The sequence below is a fragment of the Physeter macrocephalus genome, chromosome 18, assembly GCF_002837175.3.
Source record: "Physeter macrocephalus isolate SW-GA chromosome 18, ASM283717v5, whole genome shotgun sequence".
NCBI lineage: Eukaryota > Metazoa > Chordata > Mammalia > Artiodactyla > Physeteridae > Physeter > Physeter macrocephalus.
In genome coordinates, this window is record NC_041231.1 from 3,694,367 (window position 1) to 3,721,463 (window position 27,097).

At 60.6% G+C, this 27,097-nt stretch overlaps 1 protein-coding gene across 2 annotated transcripts in view; it reads left to right on the forward strand.

Annotated features, from left to right (window-relative positions):
- Positions 1 to 27,097, forward strand: part of MOB2 (MOB kinase activator 2) — a 52,190-nt gene that overhangs the window by 15,188 nt on the left and 9,905 nt on the right. Inside the window, exons 1-2 of one of the 2 annotated variants that reach the window (XM_024117581.3) lie at positions 19,900 to 20,024; positions 26,770 to 26,930. In XM_024117581.3, coding sequence (XP_023973349.1) covers positions 19,915 to 20,024; positions 26,770 to 26,930 — 271 coding nt within the window. In that variant the 5' untranslated portion in view covers positions 19,900 to 19,914. Of the gene's footprint in view, positions 1 to 19,899; positions 20,025 to 26,769; positions 26,931 to 27,097 lie in introns of those variants that run through there. The other variant, XM_024117582.3, reaches the window with a different exon arrangement.

The following is a 27,097-nucleotide window of genomic DNA, read 5'->3' on the forward strand; positions in this document are numbered from 1 at the left end:
CTCTGGTGGCCCTCCTGATAGAAATCTGCTCTGTGTCATGGTGGGGCCCACACTAGTGCCCGTGGCGTCCCCCTCACAGATTTCCAGAATGGGCTGGGCCCCACTTGTAGCTTCTCCCTCTGTTCCGTGTCCAGTGTCTTCTTGGTGCCACAGTCTGTCTTCTCCACCCCTCCACCGGGGTGGCTGGAGGCCGCCCAGAAAGGCCCCCTGTCCCCGGTCTCCTGTGCTACCGCAGTGTTCTGGCCTCCCTCCAGCCTCCGTTCCTTCTGTCGCCTCCCCTTGCTGGCCATCCCTTTGGAGGCAGGGCAGTGAGGTCCTGGGTCTGTGAACCGGGGTCTCCTGTGGCCGGCCTGGGCCGGGGGGTGCCCGGTGCCGCGTGCATCTCGGCTCCCTCTGCTGGCATCTCCTGGCCTCTTGCTGGCATCCCAGAGAGGCGGCGGGACCCCTCCTGCACGCCAGCCTGCCCACGGCCAGAGTGTCCGGCAAGACAGGTCTGCCTGGCCATCTGCCTCGGAGGAGCCCCTGCGAGGCACCTTGTGAGGCGAGCAGCTGGACACCCAGCGCGAGGTTCCTGGGTCAGGTGTCAGAGAGGATCCCGAGGCCGCCTTCTTTGTGTACCCCGTGTGGCTGGAAGGGCCCAGCACTGCAGAGCTTCTTGTGAGCCGCTGGGGTCTGAGGGCACGAGAGCAGCTACTTTGTAAAGGGGACCGTGGCGTGTAGTGGGCACCATGGCAGCTCAGGACACTGCGACCTTGCCCCCTCTCACTCGCTCATCCACCCTGGGTAACTGGGGATTCTGGGGAGAGGGAAATAAACCCTTAGCCCTGTCAGAGCTGATGCAGATGAGCAAGGCCCCGTGGGACAGCTGACCCCTTCCTCTTGCGCTCCAAGCATCCTCTGGGCCCGCAGAGGGCCCATCCTCGCACACGGCCCATTCTCTGCCCACAGAGGTGATGGGAGAGTGGCGATGCCAGGCTCTCACAGTGGCCACAGGCAGGCCGGGAGCTTGGTCTAGAAGACATCTGACACAGACCTCTCTGTGTGCTGGCCGGGAAACCTCCCTTCTCAGAGCTCACAGTCTTTGCGTGCTCCCCGCTGGCCTCCAAGGTCAGAGCTGGGCACTTACTTTTGTTTACTTTGTGTCTCATTTTCTCCTCATTGGGTGAGAGGGAGAGAATAGGTGTGAGCCTTCACCTTTCTGAGGTGTAGACACACTGATGAAGGCTGCGTGCCAGTGTAACCCGTGTGAGTGTAACATAGTTTACCTGAGGTGGTTGTTTCCTGTGTGCTGGTCATAAACAACGTTGTGGGCCCACCTCTCTTTGCTACTTGTTTTGTAGGAAGCCCGTTGGGGGCCCTCCCTTGATGCTACATCTTGTCACACGCTTTCTGTTACCGGCTGCCTGCTGGGTGGCCCAGGCCCTGCCCTGGCTGGCACTGTCTTTTATGGTCCTCCATTTGATGGGCGAAGCGTCAGTTCACTTTCACCGTGTTTCTTCTTAGTGGGGCAGAGCCTATTTTGATGTCTTTTATTACCTTTTATGAGCTTTCCTCTGTGAACTGCTCGGCACAGTCTCGGGATGCTGTTCAGGTTCGCGTGCTGTGCTCACTGCCAGGAAAGGGATTTTTTCTTGCCCGTGCTTCCGGTGCCAGGAGCTGGTGCCACACTCAGATGTAGTAGGACCTTGGAAGCAGCTGGGCTTGGCGCCTTCTCTTTGCACGGCAGGGAGATTTCACTTTTCTACCCGCAGACACGCTTGCCGGGGCTCTTCTTTCTTCTCACCCCGTCAGTTCCGTTCACTTGGAAAATGCTCCCTCCCATCGTGTGCCCCGAGGCTCCCGTGCTCTCCTGGCCAGGCCCGGGGTGTCCGGGAGCCAGTCGGCCTCTGGCCCGAGCCCCGCGCTCTGCGAGTGGGGACACGCTGGACTGGTGGGCAGCTGCCATTTCACAGACGGAAGGAGGCACAGAGTCGGGCAGCTGCCCCGTCCGGAGGCCGGGAAGTGACGGCCCCCTCTCTGTTCGGAGCCTGCTGAGCCTGCTCTCGAGGCCTCTGGGCTGTGTCTAGGGGCCCCCAGGAGGCGGATTGACCCACCTCGCGGCCCTGGGCTCTCTCTCCAACACAGGCTCTTGGCCGGGGGTGGGGGTGGGGGGCGCGTGGAGCGCTTTGCCGGACTTGCAGGAGGAGAGAGGGAGGCTCCGCGGGTTGAAAGCGCCGCTTTCTCTCTCCGCGTGTGGCTCCTGCGTCCACCAGAGGGCGCGCCGGGCGCACCGGAGGCCGCCAGCGGGGGCCCGGGGCCCGGGGCGGGGCTTGCGGCCACCGGCCACCGCGAGAGAGGAGAGGCGCGAGCTGGCGCGAGCGGGAGCGCGCGGGCACTGAGTGGTCCCTCCTGCTGCCGGCGGCCGCCCCTCACGTCCGCGCCGGCTGCTGGCTGCTGCCGGTCCGCCGGTTGTCCGTATCATACGGCGGACCGGCAGCGGCCGGTGGGCTTGGCTGGAACCGCCCGATCGCCTGGGAAGGTGGGAGCCGCGGGCGGACGCCGGGCCTGCACGTGATTCCCACTCCCACCTGCGCGGGGGCGGGGGCGCCCCGCCTCATCCCTTCCGATGCTGGGCGGCCTCAGTGTTTTCAATCCGAGTGTCTGGAAGGTGAAACAGGTGTTTTGTTGTCTCAGGCGGTCCACTGCTGGCCTGTACTGCTTCCCACTCCCCCGCCCCAAGCTGGGATTCTGTTTGAGGGATTCTAGACAGCCTGTGCCCACTGCGTCTGGTGGCACCCGTTAGGGTGACAAACCTCAGGGGAATATGTCCATTTTGTGCCCGTGTTTGGTTCCCTGCTTAGCTCTGAGCTCTGGGGAGGCCCAGCGCCGGGCCCAACACCACTGTCTGGCTGTACTAGGTGCCAGTGTTTGAGCACCTTTCTAAGGGGCCGCCAGGAGGAGGGTCTGCATTTTGCTGCTCGCTGACCTTGTGTGAAGTGTTTACTTCTCAGGATCCTCGTGAAAACAGCAAAACCCCACACAGAGCTTACAGTCCACTTGGCCATTCTGCCGTGATGGCCTGAGGCCTGGGACAGGGGCATTGCCAGGATCAGGGACTCTGCCTGTGGCCCCAGCAGAGGGGGTGGGGACCTCTCTGAGACACACAGGCCTTCTCCAAGGGGTGTCAGAATCTCGAGAGAGGATAGGGTATGGCTGGTGGCAGTGCGGTCCCACAAACGCGAGGTGCCGTGTGCACCGGGGCTCACCAGGGGCCCCCCTTTCTGAGCAGGCCTCCCATGTGCCGCGCCCTCCCTGTGCAGGCAGGAGCCTGGGTTAGCAGCCTTGACCGGGCTCCGGGTGGAGAGTCCAGTGGGCGACAGATGTGTCCTTTGTCCTTGATCTCTGCGCACATCTCCACGGAAACAGTGGTGTCCGTTTGGAAGCCTTGGGCTGGGACTTGGGTTATATCCCATGGCCTTGGACAGGGAGCAACTCACCCTCAGGGTTGGGTCAAAGGGTTTCTTGTTTGTTTTTTAAAGAGAAAGGTGAATATATGATCCAATTTTTTTTTTTAATTTTGCCTATTTATTTATTTATTTTTGGCTGTGTTGGGTCTTCGTTTCTGTGCGAGGGCTTTCTCTAGTTGCGGCGAGCGGGGGCCGCTCCTCATCACGGTGCGCGGGCCTCTCACTGCCGCGGCCTCTCCTGTTGCGGAGCGCAGGCTCAGTAGTTGTGGCGCACAGGCCCGGCTGCTCCGCGGCACGTGGGATCTTAGTTCCCTGACCAGAGCTCGAACCCGTGTCCCCTGCATTGGCAGGCAGACTCTCAACCACTGCGCCACCAGGGAAGCCCTCGAGGGGTTTTCTGACTCCCTGGCATTGGAAGGTGGGGGATGAAGGGAGGGGTTATCCTGAGGTGCTGCCTGGGGTGGGGGGTTGGGCAGGGGCTGAGCTGTGCCGGGAGACTGTCTAGATGAGGCCAGCCAGCCCCGCAGGCAGGGCAGGGCCTGCCTCTGTGCATCTGCCTTAGCTGGGTGGGAAGCCCTGCCCACAGACGGGCACGGGAGGTGTGGGCATCATTTGGTAGCCGAGTGTGGGGGCCGTCAGGAAGGGGAGAGCCCAGGGGGCCCTTGACGGAAGGGGAGCCGGGGGCCACCTGCCAGTATCCTGTGTCGCACTTGGCCCTGATGCCTAAGTAGACTGGACTGGACTTGTGTGTGGAACCTACCCCCTGCCCGGGCCCACTGGAATGAGAGCTGAGGGTTCTGGAAAGGCAGATACCCACGGGAACAAAGGTGGGAGACAACAGCAGACAGAGGAGGAAGTTGGAAAGCTGGTGAGCAAGTGGAACGCAGGCTTGAGGAAAAGCTGAGACCTGAGCGAGCTGGGACGTTTCTCCTGAGGACCTGAGGATGGCTTCCGGATTTGTGGGAACTCGGAGCCTCCGAAGGAGCCGGTTGGAGGTCTGGAGGTGTGCAGGAGAAGCCGCTAGATACCCTGCTCCCTCCCACCTACCTTGAATCTGAGGATTACTGTCTGGAGGGCATGTGAGTCCCAGGAGTGCACCAGGGCCACCATCGTGCAGATTAAGCCTTGAGGACCTCCCGCAGCCACCATGGTGACGTTCCCCAACCCAGTCTTGGACTCCAAGACCTGGCAACTGCAGTCCACTCTCTGGGTAGAAGAATGCCTGGAGTCTGACCCGCCCAAGAGAAGAGACCTCCGGACGCTCACGGTGGAGGGGCCGATGGACATCCCCCGCGCCACCTGCTATAGGGAGGCACATGGTCCCCCAGTGACATGCCTGAGCGCCGCCCGCGTGCTCAGAAAGGTCGGGGGGCTCTTCAGCGCCACCTTCAAGTATGAGTGGGTGGCCAGGGCCACCAGGTGTTTTGTGGAACGTGTGAACAGGAACGGCAGAGACCAAAACCAAAGGAAAAAGAGGGAGCAGACTCTGAACAACCAAGTAAAATGGGGCTGTCATTAGTTTCCTCAGAGACTTACAGACCATGGAGAACCCCAGCAGGTAAGAACTGACTGGTACAAAAAAGGAACATCCAGAGAATTAAAAAGAACGCTTGCAGGTTAGAGGTGTGATAACAAATTAAAAACCTGATAAAGGGATAGGAGATAAAATTTGGGTGTATTTCCCAGCAAGTAGAACAAAAAGTCAGGTATGGACACCCGGAGTGCAAGAGTAAAGACATCAGAACATCAGTACAGGGGGCTCTGCGGCCACAAGGGAATTCTGGAAAGAGCAGGGAACGGAAAGAGGGAATTTTAAGCAACTCAGAAATTTTCCAGAATCACAGGAAGTGAGTTCACCCTATGTGCCCCACACAGTGGATGCTCCCGGTTCCCACAGCAGGGAGCACGGTTGTGACATTTCAGAGCACAAGGGATAAAGGAAGGATTTCAGAAGCTCCCAGAGAGAGGAACAAAACAAACCAAACCAGGAATCCGAACAAAATTCCAACCCGGAAACTAAAAAATAATCTTCAAGAGATTGTCAGAAACGGACTAGCAACATGGACTTCATTTCACATCAGCCAAACCGTTAATCCTGTGTGAGGATCGAATAAAACTGGCATGTGAATTCTGAAAAAATACTGCATCTTATCAGCCCCCTTTCAGGAAACTTCTGAGGAGACCCAGTGCCGGAGGGAGAGGAAGGGGGTCTTCGGCCATGGGCGGGACAGCAGCCCTGCAGAGGGCTGGGGGGGCTGCCTGGTCAGAGCTGCACCCACCTCCGGGGGTGCAGGGAGGGGCTGCAGCTGAAGAGCCCCGGCTGAGACTTTCATTCTGGGCTCCCCGTCAGGAAACCCCTCAGAAAACACTGAGGGTGGTTCAGGTTCCTTCCGAGGCGTTGGATCCAATCGTACGTCTTGTTTGGGGCCTGTCCTTATACAGATCTCCCTCGACTTACCGTGGGAATTACATCCTGACAGACCCATCCTAAGTTGAATATATTGAAAGTTGAAAATGCATTCAATACACCTGACCTCCTCGCCTACTTTAAATGTGCTCAGAACACACAAATTAGCTTACAGTTGGGCCAAATCATCTCACACAAAGCCCGTCGTATAATAAAGTGTTGCGTGTCTCATGTAATTGATTGAATATTGTACTGTAAGTGAAAAACAGGTGGTTGTGTAGGTCCAGAATGGTGTGGGTCAGGTTCACCCCTGTGATTGCGGGCTGACTGGGGGCTGCGCTGCTGCCCCACGTCGCTGCTGGGAAAAGGTCAAAATGCCAAATTCCAAGTACAGCTTCTACTGAACGTGTTTTGCCTTTGCACTGTCACAAAGTCAGAAAAATCACAACTCGAACCATAAGTCAGGGATGCCTGTATTCTTAATTTTCCTAATTAATAATTCCTGGCTTCGGTTTTTAGCTACGCCACATTAAACCTAACTCCGTGTGGTTGGCGTGTCGTGCCTGGGGTGGCTGTCAGCTCGCAGACACGCGTGTCCACGTTGCTCCCCCAGCATCTTTCCATCCTTCTTCATTCTACGTGCAGTGCTTACTTTTTAAAGTCATTTTTTGGGAAAAGGCATGACCAGTGGAGGGAGGCTCACCCATAACCCTGTGTTTCATCGTGAAGTGAGTTCTGATAACGTCGGTCACCTGGACCGTAGGCGCAGGCAACCACCTTTGTGTTCACCTGGCGGTCACAGGCTGGACATCCTCTAGGCCTGTCTTGGTAGCAGTCAGCCCCGCTCTTGTCTCCGAAGGTACGGGATTGCATTGGAAAAGCGTGTGAGTGTGTGTGTGTGTGAGTGCGAGTGTGTGGGGGGGTGTGTGAGCGTGCAAGTGTGTGTGTGTGTGCGTGTGGCGTAGAGGTGTGATTTCGTTCCACAGCGTCCTCCGAGCTGAAGCGCGCCCTCGCTGAGGGTGGATTCTCGTGAGCCGCGCCGTCCCCTTCGTGCCCTCCTGCCGCTCCTCTGCTTTCCGGACTAGTTCTGCCTCCGGTCTGTGGTCACCGGCAGCCGCGCAGCAGTTCCTTCTCTTGATTGCAGAGCAGAGTCTGTTGTGTGGCGGGGCCAGCTTGCGGTGGTGTGCGCTGCCGTCTGGACCCCTGTCCCGCGAGCGCCCCTTCCCTGTGGCTCCTCTGGCCTGAGCACTGCCCTCCTGCCAGCCGGGCCTCCCCTGGAGGAATCTGAAGTCTGGGCTGCGGCATATCTCGCTCTGGCTTTCCTCTGACTTTCTGACACTCCCACGTCGGATGCCTTCCCTCTAATTTAGAGAAGAGAACAGATCTCCAGTCGGAGGCAAATATGCCATGGAGACTGCTTGACTGCCGGCTGCCCTTTGACCTCGGTGAGCCGGGCGTCCAGAGGAAGAGTCTCCGCCTTCTCCTGCGTGACTGGCTGCGTCCCCTTGTTTCTCCCATATAAAACCCCCAGGTCCAGGCCCTCCCCAGGCCCGATGGCCGCAGTGGGGAGTGGACAATGCAGGACACCAGCCCGGCAGGGTGGCCGGAGCTCTTTGGCGATCGTTGACCCTCACGGCCTTCGGGGTGCCGTGGCCCCGGCGCGGCCAGGTCTGTAAGCGTGCCGTGAAGCTGCTCAGCTGGCTCAGCGCATCTTATGCGCACGTGGGGCGTGTGGACAGCTTCAGGTCTGCCGCTCTGGCAGCCGCCGCGAGTTCTCCCCGGACCCCTGACGGGTGGCGTTCCTGGCGGTGGTGAGGGGACAGCCTGGGGCCCGCGGGTGGGGGGTCTGTGGGCAGGAACTCATTCTCCTCCTCCACTGGGCTCCTAGCCTGACCTCTTTTGGGGTCCTTCCCTCTCTGGAAACTTCCCTACCGCCCTTCCACGTGCAGTGGACCTCTTCCATCTCTCTCTGACGTTTTTCTCGGGAAAGGCTGTTTCCTGATTGGATTTTAGTGTTTTGGGTGGGGGGAGATTCCCGGTGTTGGTGCTGGGGTGCCTGCGGAGACAGGCCTGTGCGGGGACGGGCGCGGGCGGCTCCCTTCCGTGTGCACTCCGAGCCTCCTTCCTGTGGGCTGAGCCTGGGCTAAATCTTGGCTCCGAGCTTTTTATACCAGCGGGGAGGGCGGGCCGGCTTGGCAGGACCCACATCACCCTTTATCACCCTTTTCTTAGGCGGCCTGGGCTGCGTGCCAGCTTGGCTTGTGAAGCCTGGGCGGGGGGCAGCAGTGCCCCAGTCCCTGGCCATGCACTGGCCTCTCTGTGGGCGTGGGGTGACTGGGGGCGTTGCTCATGGTGCCCCAGGCCCTCGCTGGTCACCGTCTGGCTCTGCATCTGCTTGTCTGGCAGCCAGCGCTACAGGGGTCAGACGTGGCTACTGCACGGTCTGGGCGCCCCTGCGGTCGGTGGTGGCCAGGGGCCCAGCACACTGACTAGGCTTCACCAGCCACTCCCACTGGGTGGCATTTGGCCGGACTTGAACCTGAAATGCCACCATGACGTGTGGGGCATTTCTCTGCCTTGTAACTTCGTGCTGCTCTCCTGGCCCTGAGCCCGGCAGGGGTGCAGCCTGCCTCCCCGCCTCCCTTTCCAGGCGCTCTTCCTGCCTGGCCTCCGCCCTGCTCCAGCATCTGGGCGTTTCCACGCTCACCCTGGCAGCCGGGCTCCAGGCCGGCGCTTGACCTCCACCCTGACCCCACAGGGTGCCGTGCAAGGGTGTTGGACAGGCGTGTGAGGGATGTAGGGTGAGCCCTGGAGGGCGATGGGCCGGAGCCCCGCCCTGTTCTCCCCCAGCCCCAGCAGACCTGGCCGCGCTCAGGCTTGGAAGGGGCGAGCCCGGCAGGGGCTTTCTCACACCAAAGAGGAGAAAGGTGCAGCACCCCGTTCTCCTCTCTGGTACGAGGTGTATTGGCAGCTTCCTGGGAGCGATGGTGGATTCGGGGCTTCCTCTTCCAGCCGCTTCCTCTGCCGAGCAGGCCCGGGAGAGAGGCGGGGACCCGGCCCTTCAAGTCGGACTCACCCACCTGCCTCCTGAGCCTCCTGGGCTGTTTGTGACGAGCCGCCGAGGGCCCTGTGTTCTGCCGGGGCAGCTGAGCTTTAGCCAAGCGTAGAAATAAGCTTCCTTCCCTTCCAGAGGTGCCTGTCCCCTCGGGGGTGGGGGTTGGTGTTAAAGAGCAGAGGGTCTGGAGCAGGTGGCCTGCGTCAGATCTGGACTTTGTCTCGGCTGTGCCTCCGTTTCCTCCGCTGCAGGATGGGGACGTCAGGGTTCAAGTGAGCGAACACTGGGAAGTCATCGGAGCACCCGGGGAGGCCGCAGGAATGGAGTTGGGGCCCCGAGGCCCAGGAGTTGGGATTCCGGGTGGTCAGTTCCTGTCTGTCGTTGCCGGTGCACGTGCACGGGGCTCCCGGGCCAGCGCGGTCTCGGGAAGCAGAGCGAGGCTCTGGCCGCCCGGCTCGGGATGTAGCAGGTCCACTCGCGAGCGGGGGGAGGTGAGGAGGTGGCCTCAGCCCGCCGTGGGAGGGCTTCTCCTTCCTCCTCTGTCCCCTGGGTGGTGTGGGGTGGGGACCTCTGGCCTCAGCAGGCAGTTTCTGTCCCTGCACCAGCGGGTGTCGCTGCAGAAACCCTTCCACTCCTGCCTCTCCCACCACTGCCACGTGTGTCCTGAGTGCTTTTCGCTTGGTCCCAAGCTGGTTTCTTTGAGCAGAACTCTAGTTTTCCCCTCTGAGATCCAGCGTGGGTACCCCGTGGAGTGGTGACCCCGTGGAGCGGTGACCCCGTGGAGCGGCGGCGCCGTGGGTAGCATTGGCTGCGACATTGGCAAGGCGTCCCAGCACTTCTGACTGAAGTCACAGAAGCACTTTTTTCAGTCACTCCCGGGACCTTTCCATTCATGAGAATAGTGGCTTTACCCCAGCAGTTTTCCCCTACTCCAGGGCACGAGCTGGCCAGGCTGTTTGGGGCATCTGGATGTGGCCCCAGCGTGGGTGGGTGGCAGTGGGGGAGGGGCTCAGGAGCCTGCGGGGGGAGGGGCGGACGCTGTCTGCGGGCCGGTGCGCTCCTGGTGCTGAGGAGCGAGACAGGGCGGGCCCGCGAGAAGGTGGCCTGTGTGTGGCCGTTCCAGTCCCCTAAAACCTTTGCCTACTTTTTCATTTTTGAAGACATAGACGAAGCTATTTGTTACCGTGAAATGGATCAGTCCTACAAAAAGGAGTTGAGAAAGCGGTAGTCAGCCTTGTAAGTGCCAACATCCAGCATAGAAATGAGACACCCCAACTCAGTTGTCTTCTTTTTCAAGACAGGGCGGGCCCGTGAGAAGGTGACCTGTGTGTGGCCGTTCCAGTCCCCTAAAACCTTTGCCTACTTTTTCATTTTTGAAGACATAGACGAAGCTATTTGTTACCGTGAAATGGATCAGTCCTACAAAAAGGAGTTGAGAAAGCGGTAGTCAGCCTTGTAAGTGCCAACATCCAGCATAGAAATGAGACACCCCAACTCAGTTGTCTTCTTTTTCTTTTCTATATTTTTGAAGTGAATCGTTCATTGCGGCGTAAGACATGCAGAGAAAGCCCAACTCCGAGTGCACGCGTGCGCGCGCGTGTCAGGTTAGCGCACCATGCCCTGCCCGCGTCACAGAGCCGGAAAGGAGGCGGCACGCAGAGGCCCTGCGACCCTCCCGTCCCCTCCTGACCCCTGGCACCTGGTTGCCCTTGGGTGTTCTGTGAATGGAATCCCGTGCCAGTGACCCTGGGGGCGGTGGCTTCTTTCACTCTCCGCAGGCCCGCGGGACTCCCGGCTGGCGCGCAGCAGGAGTTGCCGCTCTCGTGTTGGTGTGTGTGGTGTGTTTGCCCCGGTCAGCTAAAGGAGGTGTAATTTACACTCCACTGAGGCTAAAGCGTAAGAGCGGTGCGTGGCCCGTGACCACCCACAGGGACAGTATAGAACGTTGGACGTCCCCTCAACACACCCTTGGGCCTTGGCAACCACCGACCTGCCACCTGCTTCTGTTCCGGCTAAAATCCATCTAGAGGGATCCCCGAGTGTCTGGCGTGTGGGGCCTGCCCCTTCTGAATCTGCTGCTTTGAGGCTCACCCAGGTGCTTGTGTGTAGCTGCACTTTCTTCCTTTTGTGGCTGAGAATTGGTCTCTTTCACAAATGAGACAGTTGGCTCAGCCGGCACCAGCAGAGGCCACTTCCGCTGTTTCCCACGTGTTCGCAGATCATGAATTGCACTGCTGTGGGCGCTGATGGTGTGTCTTCGTGTGCCCGACGCCTTCTTCCTTCCTGCAGAAAGGAGAGGCGTGGCTGGGTCACTGGGGAAGGGCGTGTGTGGCTCTGGAAGACTTTCGCCCCGTCCCCTCCATCCCCCAGCGGCTCCGGTTTCTCCACGTCCTGCTCAGCCCTTGTTAGCCTCCATGGTCGGACTCTGGCCGTCCTGGTGGGTGTGGGGTGTAGCCTCTCTGGGGAAATGTCTATTACCGTCTCTTGCCCATTTTTCAGTTGTTGCATTTTGAGAGTGCTTTGTCTGTTGGGGACAGAAGTCCTGTATCAGTGCGTGATTTGCAGACCTCCGCTCCCAGTCTGTGGCTTGTCTTTTCATTTTCTTACTAGTGTCTCTTGGGGCGCAAGCATTGGTACTGTTGACGATGTCCAGCTCCCCGTCACCTTCCGTGGACTGTGCCCTTGGCGACTTGCTCTCTTACGTGAAAGGACTGGGCGTTCGTTCCCGCTGCTTCCGAACAGGATTCCCAGTTTGGCATATGGCCCTTTCTGCATGTTTGGGGCTGGCCTCCTGGAGGGGTCAGGGCCAGGCAGGCAGGGTGCCTGGGTGGACGTGAGCACCTGAGTCTGTATCTGCGTCTGCGTCCTTTACTGGAGCTCTCACGCATGTAAAAGCGGTGCAACTGGGAGGGCGAGGAGAGACGCGTTCTGACACCAGCCACGTACCTGTGAAGGAGCGGGAGGGCCGTGGCCCCCGGCAGCATGAGCTTGTTCACAGTGCCGTCAGGGGCCGGCGGGGCAAGCCTGGGGTGGGGGGCAGGGACACTGGGGGTGGCCAGGGGAGGAAGGGTGGGAAGAAGGGGCACCATTGCCCGGCAGCTGTACTCACACCTCACACGTGTGCTCATAAACACGCACATACACTCACAACACAGACTTACCCACATAGATGCGCACACCTCACACATATGCTTATAAGTACACACATACACTCACAGCACACACAACACACACTCTCATAGACTCACAACTCACACGTTCATACTCATTCCCATATACACACATATATACACGACTCACGCACATGCAAATACTCACGTACATACACACCACTTTATTTTGTTTTTAAAAACCCTAGTTTTTCCCCAAAGTTTTTTTTTAAATAAATTTATTTATTTATTTTATTTTTGGCCGTGTTGGGTCTTCATCGCTGCGCGCGGGCTCTCTCTAGTCGCGGCGAGTGTGGGCTACTCTTCGTTGTGGTGCGCGGGCTTCTTGTTGCCGGGGCTTCTCTTGTTGCGCAGCACTGGCTCTAGGTGCGTGGGCTTCAGTAGTTGTGGCGCACGGGCTTAGTTGCTCCGTGGCATGTGGGATTTTCCGGACCAGGGCTCGAACCTGTGTCCCCTGCGTTGGCAGGCGGATTCTTAACCACTGCACCACCAGGGCCGTCCCCAGGGTACCTTTTGTCTCAGATATTTTAGTTTCCATATCTACAAGTTCAATTTAGATCTTCCAAAAAAACACGTTTTTTTAAAATCTTCTTATCACATGTCCAGTGTTTCTCTAGTCTCTGGAACAGATGGGATCAGTCATAGTGACTTTTTAACACCATTGTCTTCTAACTGTGTCTGTGAGCCATTTTGGGGTCTCTTTTGATCGATTGATTTGATCCTAGTGATGGATCGTTTTCCTCCTTCCCCGAGGTTGGTGACTTCTGTTCGGATGCGAGGCCTTGGGAGCTTTGCCTTGTTTGGTGCGGGATATTTTTGTGTGTCTGTGTTCCTTGGACTCAGTTGCAAACGACTGAGTCTTTTCAGTTCTTGTGTTTGTTCTGTGTTGGTGGGATTATGGTGATGTTTCATTTCAGGCTGGTTTTTCTCACCACTGACACAGAGCCTCTGGAGGTCTCCACCTGGTGCCACTCTGGCTGGTGGGGAAGGAACTCTTCTTGGGCCCGTGCAAACCTTGAGGAGGGTCCTGCAGATCCTTCTGGGTGGCTTGTCCCTCCCGCAGCAGTTCCTTGTACATGTGCCCTGTCCCGAGCTCAGCCAGGGACCCCACGGGGCCCCTCAGCACGTCTGCCGAGTTCTCTCTGCAGCTCTTTCCGCTCAGTGTCCTGTCCCCCTGGTGCGCTGCCCCCGACCTCTGACTGTTTGGCCTCTCAGACTCCCCGCTGAGACGCCTCAACTGGGATCCCTCGGGGCCCTCCTGGGTCCCCTCCCCACCGTGCCGATCCATCCAGGCGGGAGCAGGCCACTGCAGCGTCCCCTCGCCGGTTCCCGTCGGGCAGGGATCCCCGCGCTCTGTTGCCTGATGTCCAGCGTCTTGAAAACTGTCATACATTTGTCCAGTGTCCCGTTGTTTGAAGCAGGAGGTAAAAACCGGTCCTCATTACTCCCTCTCGACCGGGAGCAGACGTCCCAACTGGCAGTTTTAAGGGCTTTCTGGTTTAAAAGGCGAACTCGCTGACAGTCACCACACAGGCTACAACATGGATGAGCCTGGGGGACATTATGCTCAGTGAAATAAGCCAGAAACAAAAGGACAAATCCTGTCTGATTCCACCCACGTGAGGTCCCTGGAGGAGTCACATCCACAGAGACAGGAAGTAGACGGTGGGGGCCCAGGACTGGGGGAGGGGAGGGGAGTGAGTATTTAATGGGGACAGAGTGTCCGTTTGGGAGGATGAGGAAGTTCTGGAGGTGGATGGGGGTGATGGTTGCACAGCAGTGAATAGACTTTATGCCCCTGAACCGTGCACCTAAAAATGGCTGCGATAGTAAATTTTATATCGTGTATTTTGCTACAATAAAAAGAGTGTTTAGAAATGCTTTCTCAAGGAGCTGCCTTTGTGAAGCCCTCAGTCCCGCCGTCCTTTGGCTGTTGTCTCTTGGTTCCCTCACAGGAGCAGTGTTGAAATTAGCTGGAAACCCCTGCCGCTCCCCGTCCTCTTGCATCTCCTGAGTTACGCCGTGTCTGGCGCTCCCGTCATGCAGTGTTGGCTCTCCAGGTAGGATGTGCTTGGTGCTCACGCCGCCCTCAGCAGGTGGCCTTAGAGCGTCGCGCGTGCCAGGTTCGCCCGCAGAGCTTCTTCACCCCCATCCCGGCTTTTCTGCAGTTTCCGGTCAGCCGGGCTGTGAGCCTGAGAACCGGCGTTTCCGACAGGCTCCCGGTGATGCCGGTGATGCTGGACCAGGAGCAGGTTGAGAAGCAGCCGCGTGACTGTGTGGAGGCCTCGCGGGCGCGGGGGCACGTGAGCGGCACGCTCCCCGCCGAGTGTCTGCCGCCTGCACAGCACTGTTGATGCTGGGGCAGGACAGTTCTTTGTGTGGGGCCTCCACCCGCAAGATACCGGGAGCACCCCTCGCTGGGAGAACTTCAGACATTCTTACACATGCTTTTTCAGAACACAGAGGAGGAAATACTACCTAACTAATTCAGTGAGGCTAAAATAAGACAAGAACCTAACAAGAAAAGGACAGTTGCAGAGCATTGTCCTCCGTGAACACAGATGTAAAACTCTCTAAGAAAGCATTAGCAAAACGAACCCGGCAATATATAAAAAGAATAACAGAAAAAAAGGGGCTTCCCTGGTGGCGCAGTGGTTGAGAGTCCGCCTGCCGATGCAAGGGACACGGGTTCGCGCCCCGGTCCGGGAAGATCCCACATGCCGCGGAGCGGCTGGGCCCGTGAGCCGTGGCCGCTGAGCCTGCGCGTCCGGAGCCTGTGCTCCGCAACGGGAGAGGCCACGACAGTGAGAGGCCCGCGTACCGCAAAAAAACAAAAACAAAAAACAAAGAATAACAGGTCATAACCCAGAGAGGGTTTTTTCCCAGCAATCTAAGCTTAGCTGACCTTTGAAAATCAGTCAGTATAATTCACCACGTTAACAGAATAAAGGAGAAAAGAAAATCTCAGTTAGACGTAGAAACAGTGCATGGCAAAATATTCACATAAACAATCAGCAAACCAGGAATAGAAGGGAATGTTCTCAAGTGGTAAAGGGCACCCGGAAGAAATCTAGAGCTCATATCAAATGTTCGATTGAAAGACCAGACTGAACATCTTGCGCTGCGATCAGGAACCAGGCAAGGATGGTGTCTCTCACTACTTCTGTTCAGCACTGTGCTGATGGTCTTAGCTGTGCCATGAGGCAAAAAAAGAGGCAGAAGAAGAAAAAGAAATAAAAGGTATAAATAATGGAAAGGAAGAGGTAGTTTGTTTGGGAAATAACAGGGTCATATATACTTATAAAATTATGGGAAACTGCAAAAAGTCTGCTAGAGCTAAAAAAAAAAGGTAAATTTAGCAACATCTCAGGATACGGGATACAAGCTGCTTGGGCTCACAGCTCCTGTAGCTGTTCTTCTCCCACCTGTGGCCCTCAGCTCAGTGTTGGCCAGAGGCGTCATGGCCCTCTGTCCACGTTTCTAGAGGCCCACCTCTGGGAAGCCCCGTCCCTCTGCTTCCCTGCCCTGCGCACGTCAGCAGCCCCAGCTTCTGTTCTTGCATCCACAGCGGCTGAGACGTCGGGGTTTGCGCGGGCTTTGCCCTCCTGCACCACAGTTTCCAGCAGGCACCGTTCTGCGCGTTGTCCAGCGTCTGAAACCAGTTGCTTGTATGTTGTACCCAGTTTGAGGTTGTTGATGGTGGAAGTCAAGCCTAGCATCAGTTACTCCATCGGGGAAGGAAAGCTTCTCGTTTCTTTGTCATTGAAAACAATCCCCTTCCCATCTTCTGTTTCCCATGGCACCGCCTTGCTGTTTCTTCTAGTCTAGACTTCATTTCAGGAACTTTCATTTGTGGTTCTTACTTTGAGTTCTTTTGTCTCTTTTCAAATCTTTCTTTAAATCACCTTATTTCTGAAGTTTTCAAATTCCGAGTTATCGAGGTACAGTTTTCATCTGTTTTGTGTGTGTCTTTTTGGGGTATTTTAGTTATTACTCTTCCTTATTCTTTTCTTTTTCTTTTTTTTTTTTGCGGTACGTGGGCCTCTCACTGCTGTGGCCTCTCCCGTTGCGGAGCACAGGCTCCGGACGCGGAGGCTCAGCGGCCATGGCTCACGGGCCCAGCCGCTCCGCGGCATGTGGGATCTTCCCGGACCGGGGCATGAACCCGTGTCCCTTGCATCGGCAGGCGGACTCTCAACCACTGTGCCACCAGGGAAGCCCCTTCTTTTCTATTTTCATTGGACTCAACCTTGTAGCTTTTCCCACTTGCTCTTAAGTGCACCAAATTTTCCTGCACCTTCAACCAGGGTTCTGGGCCCGATGGCTTTGCTGCCTTCGCAGCATGGGAGCCTCTTCTTCTGTGGTTTCACAAAGCCACTGAGAACCTCCAGGTGTATCACCATCAGTGGGGGAGGTCGGAATGATCCCCGGGGGCTGGATCAGAGATGGAGGCGTCAGGATGAACTCACGTCTAGCTTAATGTGGTCGCAGTGTACACCTAAGTGGGGATGTAAACACATAGATTGGCGTGCGCACCCGCCTCCTGGCTCTGCCAGCTGAGAGGGTCTAGGAAAGTGACATCCCAGCAGCAGTGGGATGACCAGGTCAGTTCTCGGTCTTTATTTTTATTTATTCATTTTATTTTTTATTTTTATTTTTTAAAATTTATTTATTTTTGGCTGTGTTGGGTCTTCATTGCTGTGCACGGGCTTTCTGTAGTTTCGGCGAGCAAGGGCTACTCTTTGTTGCAGTGCACGGGCTTCTCGTTGCAGTGGCTTCTCTTGTTGCAGAGCATGGGCTCTAGGCGCGCAGGCTTCAGTAGTTGTGGCACGCGGGCTCAGTAGTTGCGGCTTGCGAGCTCTAGAGAGCTGGCTCAGTAGTTGTGGCGCACGGGCTTAGTTGCCCCGTGGCATGTGGGATCTTCCCGGACCAGGGCTCGAACCCGTGGTCCCCTGCATTGGCAGGCGGACTCTTAACCACTGCACCACCAGGGAAGTCCCAGGTCTCGGTCTTTAATTCTCTCCGATAGAGGGACCCAGGGCTTCTTGAAGAAGTGGCTGCTTGTGGGACCAGGGCAGGGAATATAACAAGATGAGCCTAGAGGCACCTTCTGCTCAGTTATTCCAACTGCCCGGAGGCTGTGTCCTCCCAACCCAGGGCCTCCAAGTCTCACTCGCTCACTGGGTGAGCACGGTGCCTGGGTTCCTGCCCTGGTCCTCACGTGCAGCCGGGGCTCTGTTGGTGTCCCCAGCTTTGCCTGGGCAGTCAGCCTGCCCCACTGCACGTCAGGTAGTCCTCTCGGCGGCTTTGGATTTGCCACCGCACAGAGCTGGCCTGAGCCTGGACGGATGGTTGGCTGGGCCCTCTGTGGGACACGACCTTGGGGACAGAGGGCCGGGCTGAGGCCGGGGTGCCGTGCTGCCGCTGGACGGGGCCTCTGGACGAGCGTGGCCGTGCTGCCCCCATCGGCAGCAAGCTGTCCCCGTGGTCAGCCGGAGACGAGGGCTGCGCAGAGCGTCGTCCTCTTTCACGCGTTTGCTTCTTCCGTCCCTGGTGGTCTCCTGTGTGTGGCCCAGCTGTAAAGAAGGCCTCGGCCATGCAGCTTCTTGTGCCCCCTCGGGAGGCCTCTGGCCGTGTCCGTTGGGGTCTACTGCCCACTGCCTTATGCCAGCTCGGCTCCTGCTCTGGGCACCCCGGCCTCGTCTTCCCAAGGCTGTGGATGCAGACACCAGGCGCCTGCGTCTGCGCTCTGCAGGTGCATGGCCAGCCTCTCCCTGCAGCCCGGCCGGGGCGCCCGCCCAGCCCCGCCTGCTCAGAGAGCTTTCCCGGCCACATCGGAAGGGCCCTCGTGCCACGGCGGGGCCTCACTGACGGGTGCTCTCTGTAGGCTATCTATGCCTGTCCCCTCGGCAGTGGCCTCGGCCCACGCTGCGCCCGCACGGCGCCACTTTGAAAAGGCGATTGAGACACTCCCTCGTGTAACCAGACTTGGCCGGCCTCCGCCTGTAAAAGGAGCAGCTGTTTGTCCCTGCCGGGCCAGAGCCCGTCTTCCTCCCCCGCTGTCCTCATTGGCTGGTGTGGCTGGCTGCTAGTCAGGGCTGCTTGGAGGGCAGGGCAGCGGGGAGCGGCGCCGGGGCCGGGCTCCCACCTTCCCAGTCGGCTTCCGCGCTGCCCATCATGCTGGGAGACCACAGCAGTGTCCCCACAGACCGGGCTCTGCTCAGCCCGCCCCCGAAGACCGGGCTCAGCTGCAAGATGGTGCTTCAGGCAGTCGGCAAAGTGCTCAGGTGAACGTGGCAGGGTCGGCGGGGCTGTGTGACCGTCCCTAGTCCCTGCCCCAGGGCTCAGTCTGGGGAGGAGTGGCCGTAGGTGTCCTCTGGGTCAAGTTGCCGTGGTGTGCAGACCCCTCCGGTGGGACTGGGGGGCTGATGGGCCCGGGGCAGACACGGCCCCGCCTGTGGATGCCTGGGAACCAGCTGGACACGGTCAGAACTTTGTTTGGGGTGAGGTTCTCCGTAGAGTCCTGTGCTTCCTGCTGTCTGGGCGGTGGCGGGGGGCGGGGGAGCCTGAAAGGGAAGGGTTTGGCCACCAGGGCTCGAACCCGTGGTCCCCTGCATTGGCAGGCGGACTCTTAACCACTGCACCACCAGGGAAGTCCCAGGTCTCGGTCTTTAATTCTCTCCGATAGAGGGACCCAGGGCTTCTTGAAGAAGTGGCTGCTTGTGGGACCAGGGCAGGGAATATAACAAGATGAGCCTAGAGGCACCTTCTGCTCAGTTATTCCAACTGCCCGGAGGCTGTGTCCTCCCAACCCAGGGCCTCCAAGTCTCACTCGCTCACTGGGTGAGCACGGTGCCTGGGTTCCTGCCCTGGTCCTCACGTGCAGCCGGGGCTCTGTTGGTGTCCCCAGCTTTGCCTGGGCAGTCAGCCTGCCCCACTGCACGTCAGGTAGTCCTCTCGGCGGCTTTGGATTTGCCACCGCACAGAGCTGGCCTGAGCCTGGACGGATGGTTGGCTGGGCCCTCTGTGGGACACGACCTTGGGGACAGAGGGTCGGGCTGAGGCCGGGGTGCCGTGCTGCCGCTGGACGGGGCCTCTGGACGAGCGTGGCCGTGCTGCCCCCATCGGCAGCAAGCTGTCCCCGTGGTCAGCCGGAGACGAGGGCTGCGCAGAGCGTCGTCCTCTTTCACGCGTTTGCTTCTTCCGTCCCTGGTGGTCTCCTGTGTGTGGCCCAGCTGTAAAGAAGGCCTCGGCCATGCAGCTTCTTGTGCCCCCTCGGGAGGCCTCTGGCCGTGTCCGTTGGGGTCTACTGCCCACTGCCTTATGCCAGCTCGGCTCCTGCTCTGGGCACCCCGGCCTCGTCTTCCCAAGGCTGTGGATGCAGACACCAGGCGCCTGCGTCTGCGCTCTGCAGGTGCATGGCCAGCCTCTCCCTGCAGCCCGGCCGGGGCGCCCGCCCAGCCCCGCCTGCTCAGAGAGCTTTCCCGGCCACATCGGAAGGGCCCTCGTGCCACGGCGGGGCCTCACTGACGGGTGCTCTCTGTAGGCTATCTATGCCTGTCCCCTCGGCAGTGGCCTCGGCCCACGCTGCGCCCGCACGGCGCCACTTTGAAAAGGCGATTGAGACACTCCCTCGTGTAACCAGACTTGGCCGGCCTCCGCCTGTAAAAGGAGCAGCTGTTTGTCCCTGCCGGGCCAGAGCCCGTCTTCCTCCCCCGCTGTCCTCATTGGCTGGTGTGGCTGGCTGCTAGTCAGGGCTGCTTGGAGGGCAGGGCAGCGGGGAGCGGCGCCGGGGCCGGGCTCCCACCTTCCCAGTCGGCTTCCGCGCTGCCCATCATGCTGGGAGACCACAGCAGTGTCCCCACAGACCGGGCTCTGCTCAGCCCGCCCCCGAAGACCGGGCTCAGCTGCAAGATGGTGCTTCAGGCAGTCGGCAAAGTGCTCAGGTGAACGTGGCAGGGTCGGCGGGGCTGTGTGACCGTCCCTAGTCCCTGCCCCAGGGCTCAGTCTGGGGAGGAGTGGCCGTAGGTGTCCTCTGGGTCAAGTTGCCGTGGTGTGCAGACCCCTCCGGTGGGACTGGGGGGCTGATGGGCCCGGGGCAGACACGGCCCCGCCTGTGGATGCCTGGGAACCAGCTGGACACGGTCAGAACTTTGTTTGGGGTGAGGTTCTCCGTAGAGTCCTGTGCTTCCTGCTGTCTGGGCGGTGGCGGGGGGCGGGGGAGCCTGAAAGGGAAGGGTTTGGCCCAGAGGGTCTGGGTAAGAACAGGGACGCCCATGACCGGTGTCCGTCTTTCTGATGAACCACGTCTCAGACCGCAGCAGACCTGCCTCGTGCCCTCCCGAGCCTGCTGGACAGAGCCTTCGCCGCCTCGGGTCCCCAGGCAGGATGAGCAGAGTCTGTCCACCAGTGGCCTTATCTAGAGAAGGGCCCTGGGCCTTGTCTGCTGTCGGCGCGTTACCAGAAAAGCAGGTTCTGACCTCTTTTCTCACCTCTTTCTCTGACCTGCTGCAGCAGAGCCTCCGGCGTCCCACACGAGGGGTTTGGAGAAACTCCAGCGCCTCTTCTGTCTCAGGGTGGAAGCGTCTGTTTCAGGCATTTGGGAGCGCATGGGGGCCGGGGAGCAGGCCTTCCAGGCCTTCCCAACGGTCAGGTCTGTTCTACGCTGTGGGCCTGGGGGGCCCGGCTCAGCCCAGCGGGGAGGGGAGGGGAGGGGGCCCAGGATAGGCTCCTGGCGGGGTCAGGAGCACTGTCCCTCCTCACCCAGCATGTGCCACGGTTCAGACTGAAATCAGGTTTCCTTCAGTGTAATAATCTTGTATTTGCCTGTAATTTTGGGTGGGTCGTAACTTTTAAGTGAAAGTTTCTTTTGCTTTTCTAATCCTGTCTTTAATTGCAACCAAGCTAAGCAGGCCTCTTGGTCAGGGTCTGGGGTGAGGGCCAAGTGTGGCTGGTGGTGGGACCCGCAGTGAGCTCTAGGACCTGTGTCTCCGGCTTCCATGGTTCGCACCCTCCTCTCCCACGGGGACTGCCCTCTGCCACCCAGGGAGGACTCACGGGGAGTCTGCCCTGCGATGTAAAGGTGTGGGGCAAGCTGGCAGTGCCCCCTCAGGTCGTTGGTTCAGATCAGGAACGGTGACGTCCCCACAGCGAGTGGGGGCCGGTGCGTGCCTGTGTGCACGTGGCATGGTGGGAGGGGCCCGGACGCCGAAACAGGCTCCACGGAGGCCGGGAAGGCAGGGCCAGCCCTCTGAGCTGTCCGCGAGAAGGAGGCCAAGGCCGTCCCCCTGGGGGATCCGAGAAGACTTCCCAGTGAAGGTGGCGGTCCAGCCAGGTGTTAGAAGAAGAGCAGCTTATTAGCTCACGGGTAGAGGAGGATGCGGGCTCTGAGCGGAGTGGCCGCCTTGCGGCTGCAGTTTTAGACGGAGCAGTTCCCCAAGCACCTGATGTGCGTGGACGGTGGGGCTCCGCTGTCCGCAGCCCTCGCTCTGTCTGCCCCGGTGGCTTTCCTCTCAGTGGGTCTCTTATTTTGTAGGGGACACACGGCTTGTGAAAGTGTGCTTTGTTTGGGTGCTGACTGCCAGGCTGTTAAACCGAGAAATGACCTGCGTGTCTCTCTCCACAGCGACTGCCTCGTGCAGCCCGTGGGGGTTTGACAGGGGTTCCGTGGGGTTCTTCCCAGCCCTCGACCTCCGAGTTTCTGCTCTGGGAAGGGGCTGGTCACCAGGGCCAGTTAGGGCTGGTGAGAACATGGTCCAGGTGCGGTGGGGGGGGTCTCTAAGTGTCAGAGTGCAGTTTTCCCAGTCCCACTTCATAGAACTTGGGGTCTTGGGAGGGTGGGCACCCCTGTCTGTGGGCTCCTCCTTTCCAAGACCACCTGTGGCACCACCCTGTGTTCCATGGGGCCGTCCTGTGGGACCTTCCCGGCATCTGTGTCTTACTCTGAGTCCACGTTCACGCATCTGCAGGAGCCTCGAAACCCCGCTCCCCACCCCAGACCTTCGACCCCCTCTGTCCCCCAAGGCTGACTCCAGGCCGCCCTACCTCCAGGCTTGCCCACCCTCCTTCAGGCCTCCAGGCTCCCTTGACTTCCTGCAGGTGCCCCCTGCCGAATCTGCCCTGCGTCCCCCTCCTGGTGAGAACCTTGGCCGCTCTGGCATCTGTGCCAGCAGCTGGGGAGCACTGCGGGCCAGGCGCTGGCTGGGGGGCTGGGGCGTAGGACAGCAGGGTGGGCGGGGCTCTGAGGAGCGGGGAGCCGCCCCCACCTGCCCGTCTCGTCCCCCGATCCAGCGCCACCTCACTGGCTGCAGCCAAGCCGGCTCTGGGCCTGGAGACCAGCAGCTCCTTGCCCAGCACTGATGATGCCTGGAGGATTCATTTGTTTGTAAAACCCGGAAGCTGCTTTCTGCTCCCTGGAGGGCACGACTGTGCCAGCCAAGGCGTCCTTGTGGTGGCCCCCAGGGGTGGCCGTGCCTGGGGTCTGGGGGCTGGGTCAGCCGAGTGGCCTGTGGATGGAGACAGTGAACTGAGCTCGTGGCGTGGGCCTTTGGCGTTCAGTGGGTTCCCTCGGCCGCCGCCCACCCCAGCACTCGGGGCTGTGTGCAGGCGGGCTGTGTGCAGGCGGGGCCCGCGGCGCATCCACGTTCCTTGGGCTGGACCCCTCCCACACGCTCCAGCCGTCTCACCCGGCGGGCTGGGCTGCGTGGCCGTCTGCATCTGTGCCCAAGTCACACCGAGCAGCCACCGCGGGGGCCATCCCAGGGGACTGGGCGGAGTGACCTTGGGCGGGGTCGTGTAGACAGGAATGTGCCAGGCCAGGCGTGTTGGCGGAGGGACCCAGCTGGGTCCACGCCTGCCAGGCGGAGGGACCCAGCTGTGTCCACGCCTCGGGTGTGGGGACCCTGCCCCCCCGCAGTAAAGGCCTCAGGAGCAGGGGAGGCTGAGGGGTGAGGCTGCGTGGGTGTCCACTGGGGAGACCGTCAGAAGGTGTTTCCTGCGGAGCCGCGGCCCCTCCCAGGTGTTTGGCGTCGGCTGGGTGGGGCTCGGCCTCGGAGCCCACAGTAAGACGGGGGGTTCTCCGCGTGTGCGCACAGCCGCGCTCTTTCTCCCAGGAGGGTGCGGTGGACCCTGGGTGGGCTGAGGCCTGGCGTCCACCCTCCTGCCCGCCGCGGCCCAGGGGTTCCACAGTTGTCCCTCCGCATCGGGGCCACGCCCAGCCTTCCCTTACGTGGATTTGTGGGAGCCCCAGCTGGAAAGGGCGTGCCTGGTCCTAGGCTGGACAGGGCCCGTTTAGGAGTCTGGTGCCTCTGGGCGGAGAGTCCCGTCCTCTCTGCCGACGCAGCCTCGGCGACCGAGGATGGGTGCTGCCGCTATGTCACGCGGCAGCCTGTCGCACTTCCAAGGTCACCACGTGTCGTCTGAAACTCTGTGCTCTAAGGGGCTGAGCGTCTTGGCTAGGAGCCTTCACCTCTCTAGAAAGGACAGGACTTGGGGTGGTGGCACTCAGGTGTGGCAGGCCCTTCCACGTCCCCAGACTCGCCCCAGGCCGGCTTGTCCCTCAGTCCTGCCACCACCTGGTCGGTGGCCGTCGTCTCCTGGTGGAGGGCGTGAAGGGAGACTCGAGGACGGTGCAGAGAGGTCCGGGCCGGCCGACCTGGCAGGAGAGCCGCTCCCAGCCGTTCTGGGTCTGGGGGCCCCAGGCCAGTGCTGGGTGATGAGGCAGGGCCTGGGGGCCCCGGGGTGCTCCTGCCTGTTGGTTGTAGGAGGGCAGGTGCGGACGGAGGAGTGAGGGGGGGCGAGGAGGTGGAGGCCTCTGACCACACAGATCATGGCCCAGAGCCCCCAACGCCTGTCTCACGGAGCAGAAACCCGGGTCCTCCGGGGGCTGCCTCCCCCGCCCCTCTGAGAACCAGACATGGAGGGTGCCCTCAGCCGGAGGGGCTCTCGGTCTCCCTGGAAGTGACGTGTGGGCACAAGGACACCACACCCTCAGCACGGCGGCACCCCGAGCAGGCCTGTGCCCAAGGCCCCGCGATGCCCTCCGTGACGGCCGCTTCCTGTTGCTGCTCCGCCCGTGGTCGCTCGTGTAAAGGCCACCCGGCCGCTGTTGCTGCCGTGTGTGCCCTGAGCGCGGGCCGCGGAGGCGGGTCTGGCGGTGGCTTCACAGCCCAGGCCCCCGCTCTTCCCTCCCTCACGTGTGGTGGCGGCAGCCCCCACACCCAGACACGGAGGCTCCGAGTGGGTGGCTGGCCCGGGCCAGGTGTACACTGCGGCAGGGGACGGGCAGGTACACGCTTGGAGCGCAGGCGAGGGGGTCGGTGAAGCCTGGCCGGGCTCACGGCTGGGAATCTGCCCAGCGGATGGACACTCAGGGGTGACCAGAGCAGAAGTTGGCTTGGGGTTGGAGGTGCATCCTGTGTGCTTGGGGCTGTGGACATGGGGACCTTCCAAGCGAGTGCCCGCTTTCTGATGGGTGGCGCATGGCTGAGCAGCACAGACCCAGGGTCAGGAAAGCACCCCATCCACCCATCTCCGGGGAGCCCAGGGCGCCCTCAGCCCCTCTGGGGCCCTGTCCCCCTCTGTGTACACTGGGGGCGGCGGCAGGGCCCCCAAAGGCCCGTGCCCACTCCTGTCCCCAGTGAACAGCCCCACCTGCCCCCCCGTGGGGACCCCCGGAGTGCCCCCTGCTTGTGGTTGTGTTTGTGCAGCGTTCACACCCGCACTCCAGCTCCAGCCCCAGCCCACCCGGGCCCGTCCGCAGGACACTGTGGCCCCTGCCCAGCACTGGCCACTGCCGGCGCTGCACCCGGAGGCCAGGCACACATTACCTTTTAAGGCAAAGATCTGCTGTGAGAAGCCGAAGGGAAAACATTTCCCTGGCATTCACGGAGCATTTTTCCTTCCTGTTTCTCTTAAATAAACCACCAGCAACTTTTCAAAACAGAAGGGGAAAAAACGGCAAGGTCAGGAGCTGCAGACCTTTCATCCCGCGTGACACCCCCTGCGCCACCACATGTGGGCCTCGGCGGGGCTGGCGGGGGCGGGAGGGACACAGAGCCCTTGGGACGGTGGACGGCAGTGTCTAGTTCGCGCCCTGTGCGGGGCCGCGGTGTGTTTTCACCCAGGCCCCGGAGGCAGCGACGGGAGCGCCTCTCCTTTTGCGGGCGGGCGCTGGAGACCACGGGGGTGTGAGCTGGTAGGACCCAGCCGCGAGCCCCAGCCCCCGGGCCCAGGTCCTCGGCCTGCCCACCCTCCCCTGCAAGGCGGCGTCCCTCCGGCCTGCGGCTGCCCCTTGGGATGGGGGCCGCACTGGGCTTTGTACCTGCCCTCCGTCTCGCTCCATCTTCCCCTGTCCCAGGCGACCCTCCTTGAGAGCCTGCAGCCGAAAGTGGCCTCTTCGGGTCAGTGAGACTCAGGACGGTTTGACTGATCTGCAGTTTGTTTTCTGGAAGTCGTGATGTCTGCCACTAAAGATTTCAGTCATTCAGGTGAAAGAAGCAAGAGACTAATCCGTGCTCTTAGGGGTTTTTTCCTTCCGTTTTTCAACCCACGCCGGCCCAAGAACCCAGTCTTAACCTTGAAACGTCGTGGGCCTACAGGTGCAGGAGAGAGCAGCCTTGCTCCACACTGGCCGACGTGGGGCGGCGGCGCCCGGAAGGCAGCCCCTCGGCACGCCACTCACTTCGCTCAGCTCGGGCTCCGGCCCGTGGCAGACACGGTGACTCGGCTGGCGTCCCGGCCGCAGGCTCTGGGCCACTGTTGGGCAGTTTTCCTCCTTAGGGGATGTGCCATCTCCTTGGCCTGCCTGGGCCGCACACACCGTGGCCCCGGCTCCGGCCTTGGGGGCAGCTGGAGGGAGGCTGGTTCTGGGGCCGCCGCCTTCTCCGCCGAGGTGGGGCCGAGGCTCCCTCAGCCCCAGAGAGCTTTGGTTCACAGGGTAGGTACTGACGCTCGCTGTAGGAGAACAAAGACGTTGCAAAACTACGTATTCGTGCGTGTAAAAATAGCCATAACAGGCCCGTTCTGTGTTCTATAACAGCATATTTTTAATGGAAAAGAACTGTTTTCCTGACCAAGAAAAATTGTAGTGAAAAGTGGCCATTTCGTCAAATCTCTGTAACATCTGCTCACGCCTAGTCCTGTCTCTGCCTGGAACCTGCCCCGTGCACTTGGGTGAGAGCGCGGGCCAGCGGGCAGGTGCCAGGCGGGTGAGCCGTGAACTCGTGATGACAGGAGGCCTCAGTGGGGTGGCCTGGGGCGTCGGCATACGGTGGGCGCTCAGTAAGGGCAGGCTGCTGGATCCTCTGCACGGCAGGACGCATGGTGGGACTGCACAGAGGCTCAGGGCCCGGCCGAGTGGTGTGCGTCCCTGTGTCCCTGCGGCGGGACCCCAGGCCCAGATGGGGGCCAAGAGGGCTGCAGGGCCGCGGTGTCACATGTGGCGGGTGAGCCGGCTGGTGTGGCCGCCACCCCACCCTTCGGTGGGCCCGAGCTCCCTGCCCGCCCTGGGTTCCAGGTTTGGGCCCCTGACGGTGGCAGGGGAGGGCACGGGCGCAGGGCAGCTTCCTCCCACGCCTGGGCCCGCGGGAGCAGAAGCCCCCGAGGCGTCCCCCGGCACCGCTCGTCTCCCGGGCCGGCCTGCGGCCTCCACGCCTGCATCTGCCGTGACCCCGCGCTCCCTTGTCTCCACAGGAAGTCCAAAGCCAAGCCCAACGGGAAGAAGCCCGTTGCCGAGGAGAAGAAGGTGTACCTGGAGCCGGAGTACACGAAGTCCAGGATCACCGACTTCGGGTTCAAGGAGCTGGTGGTGCTGCCCCGGGAGATCGACCTCAATGAGTGGCTGGCCAGCAACAGTGCGTGGGGGCGGGCCGGGAGGGCAGGACCCCCCGGAGCTGGTGCTCAGCGGCCCCCCCCCCCCCGCAACCCACCCGCGTCGGCTGGAAGCCAAGGCCCGGGGCGGCCAGCCCTGCCGGGCACTTGGCGTCCCCTCAGATGCGGGGACTCAGTGTGGGTCCTGGTG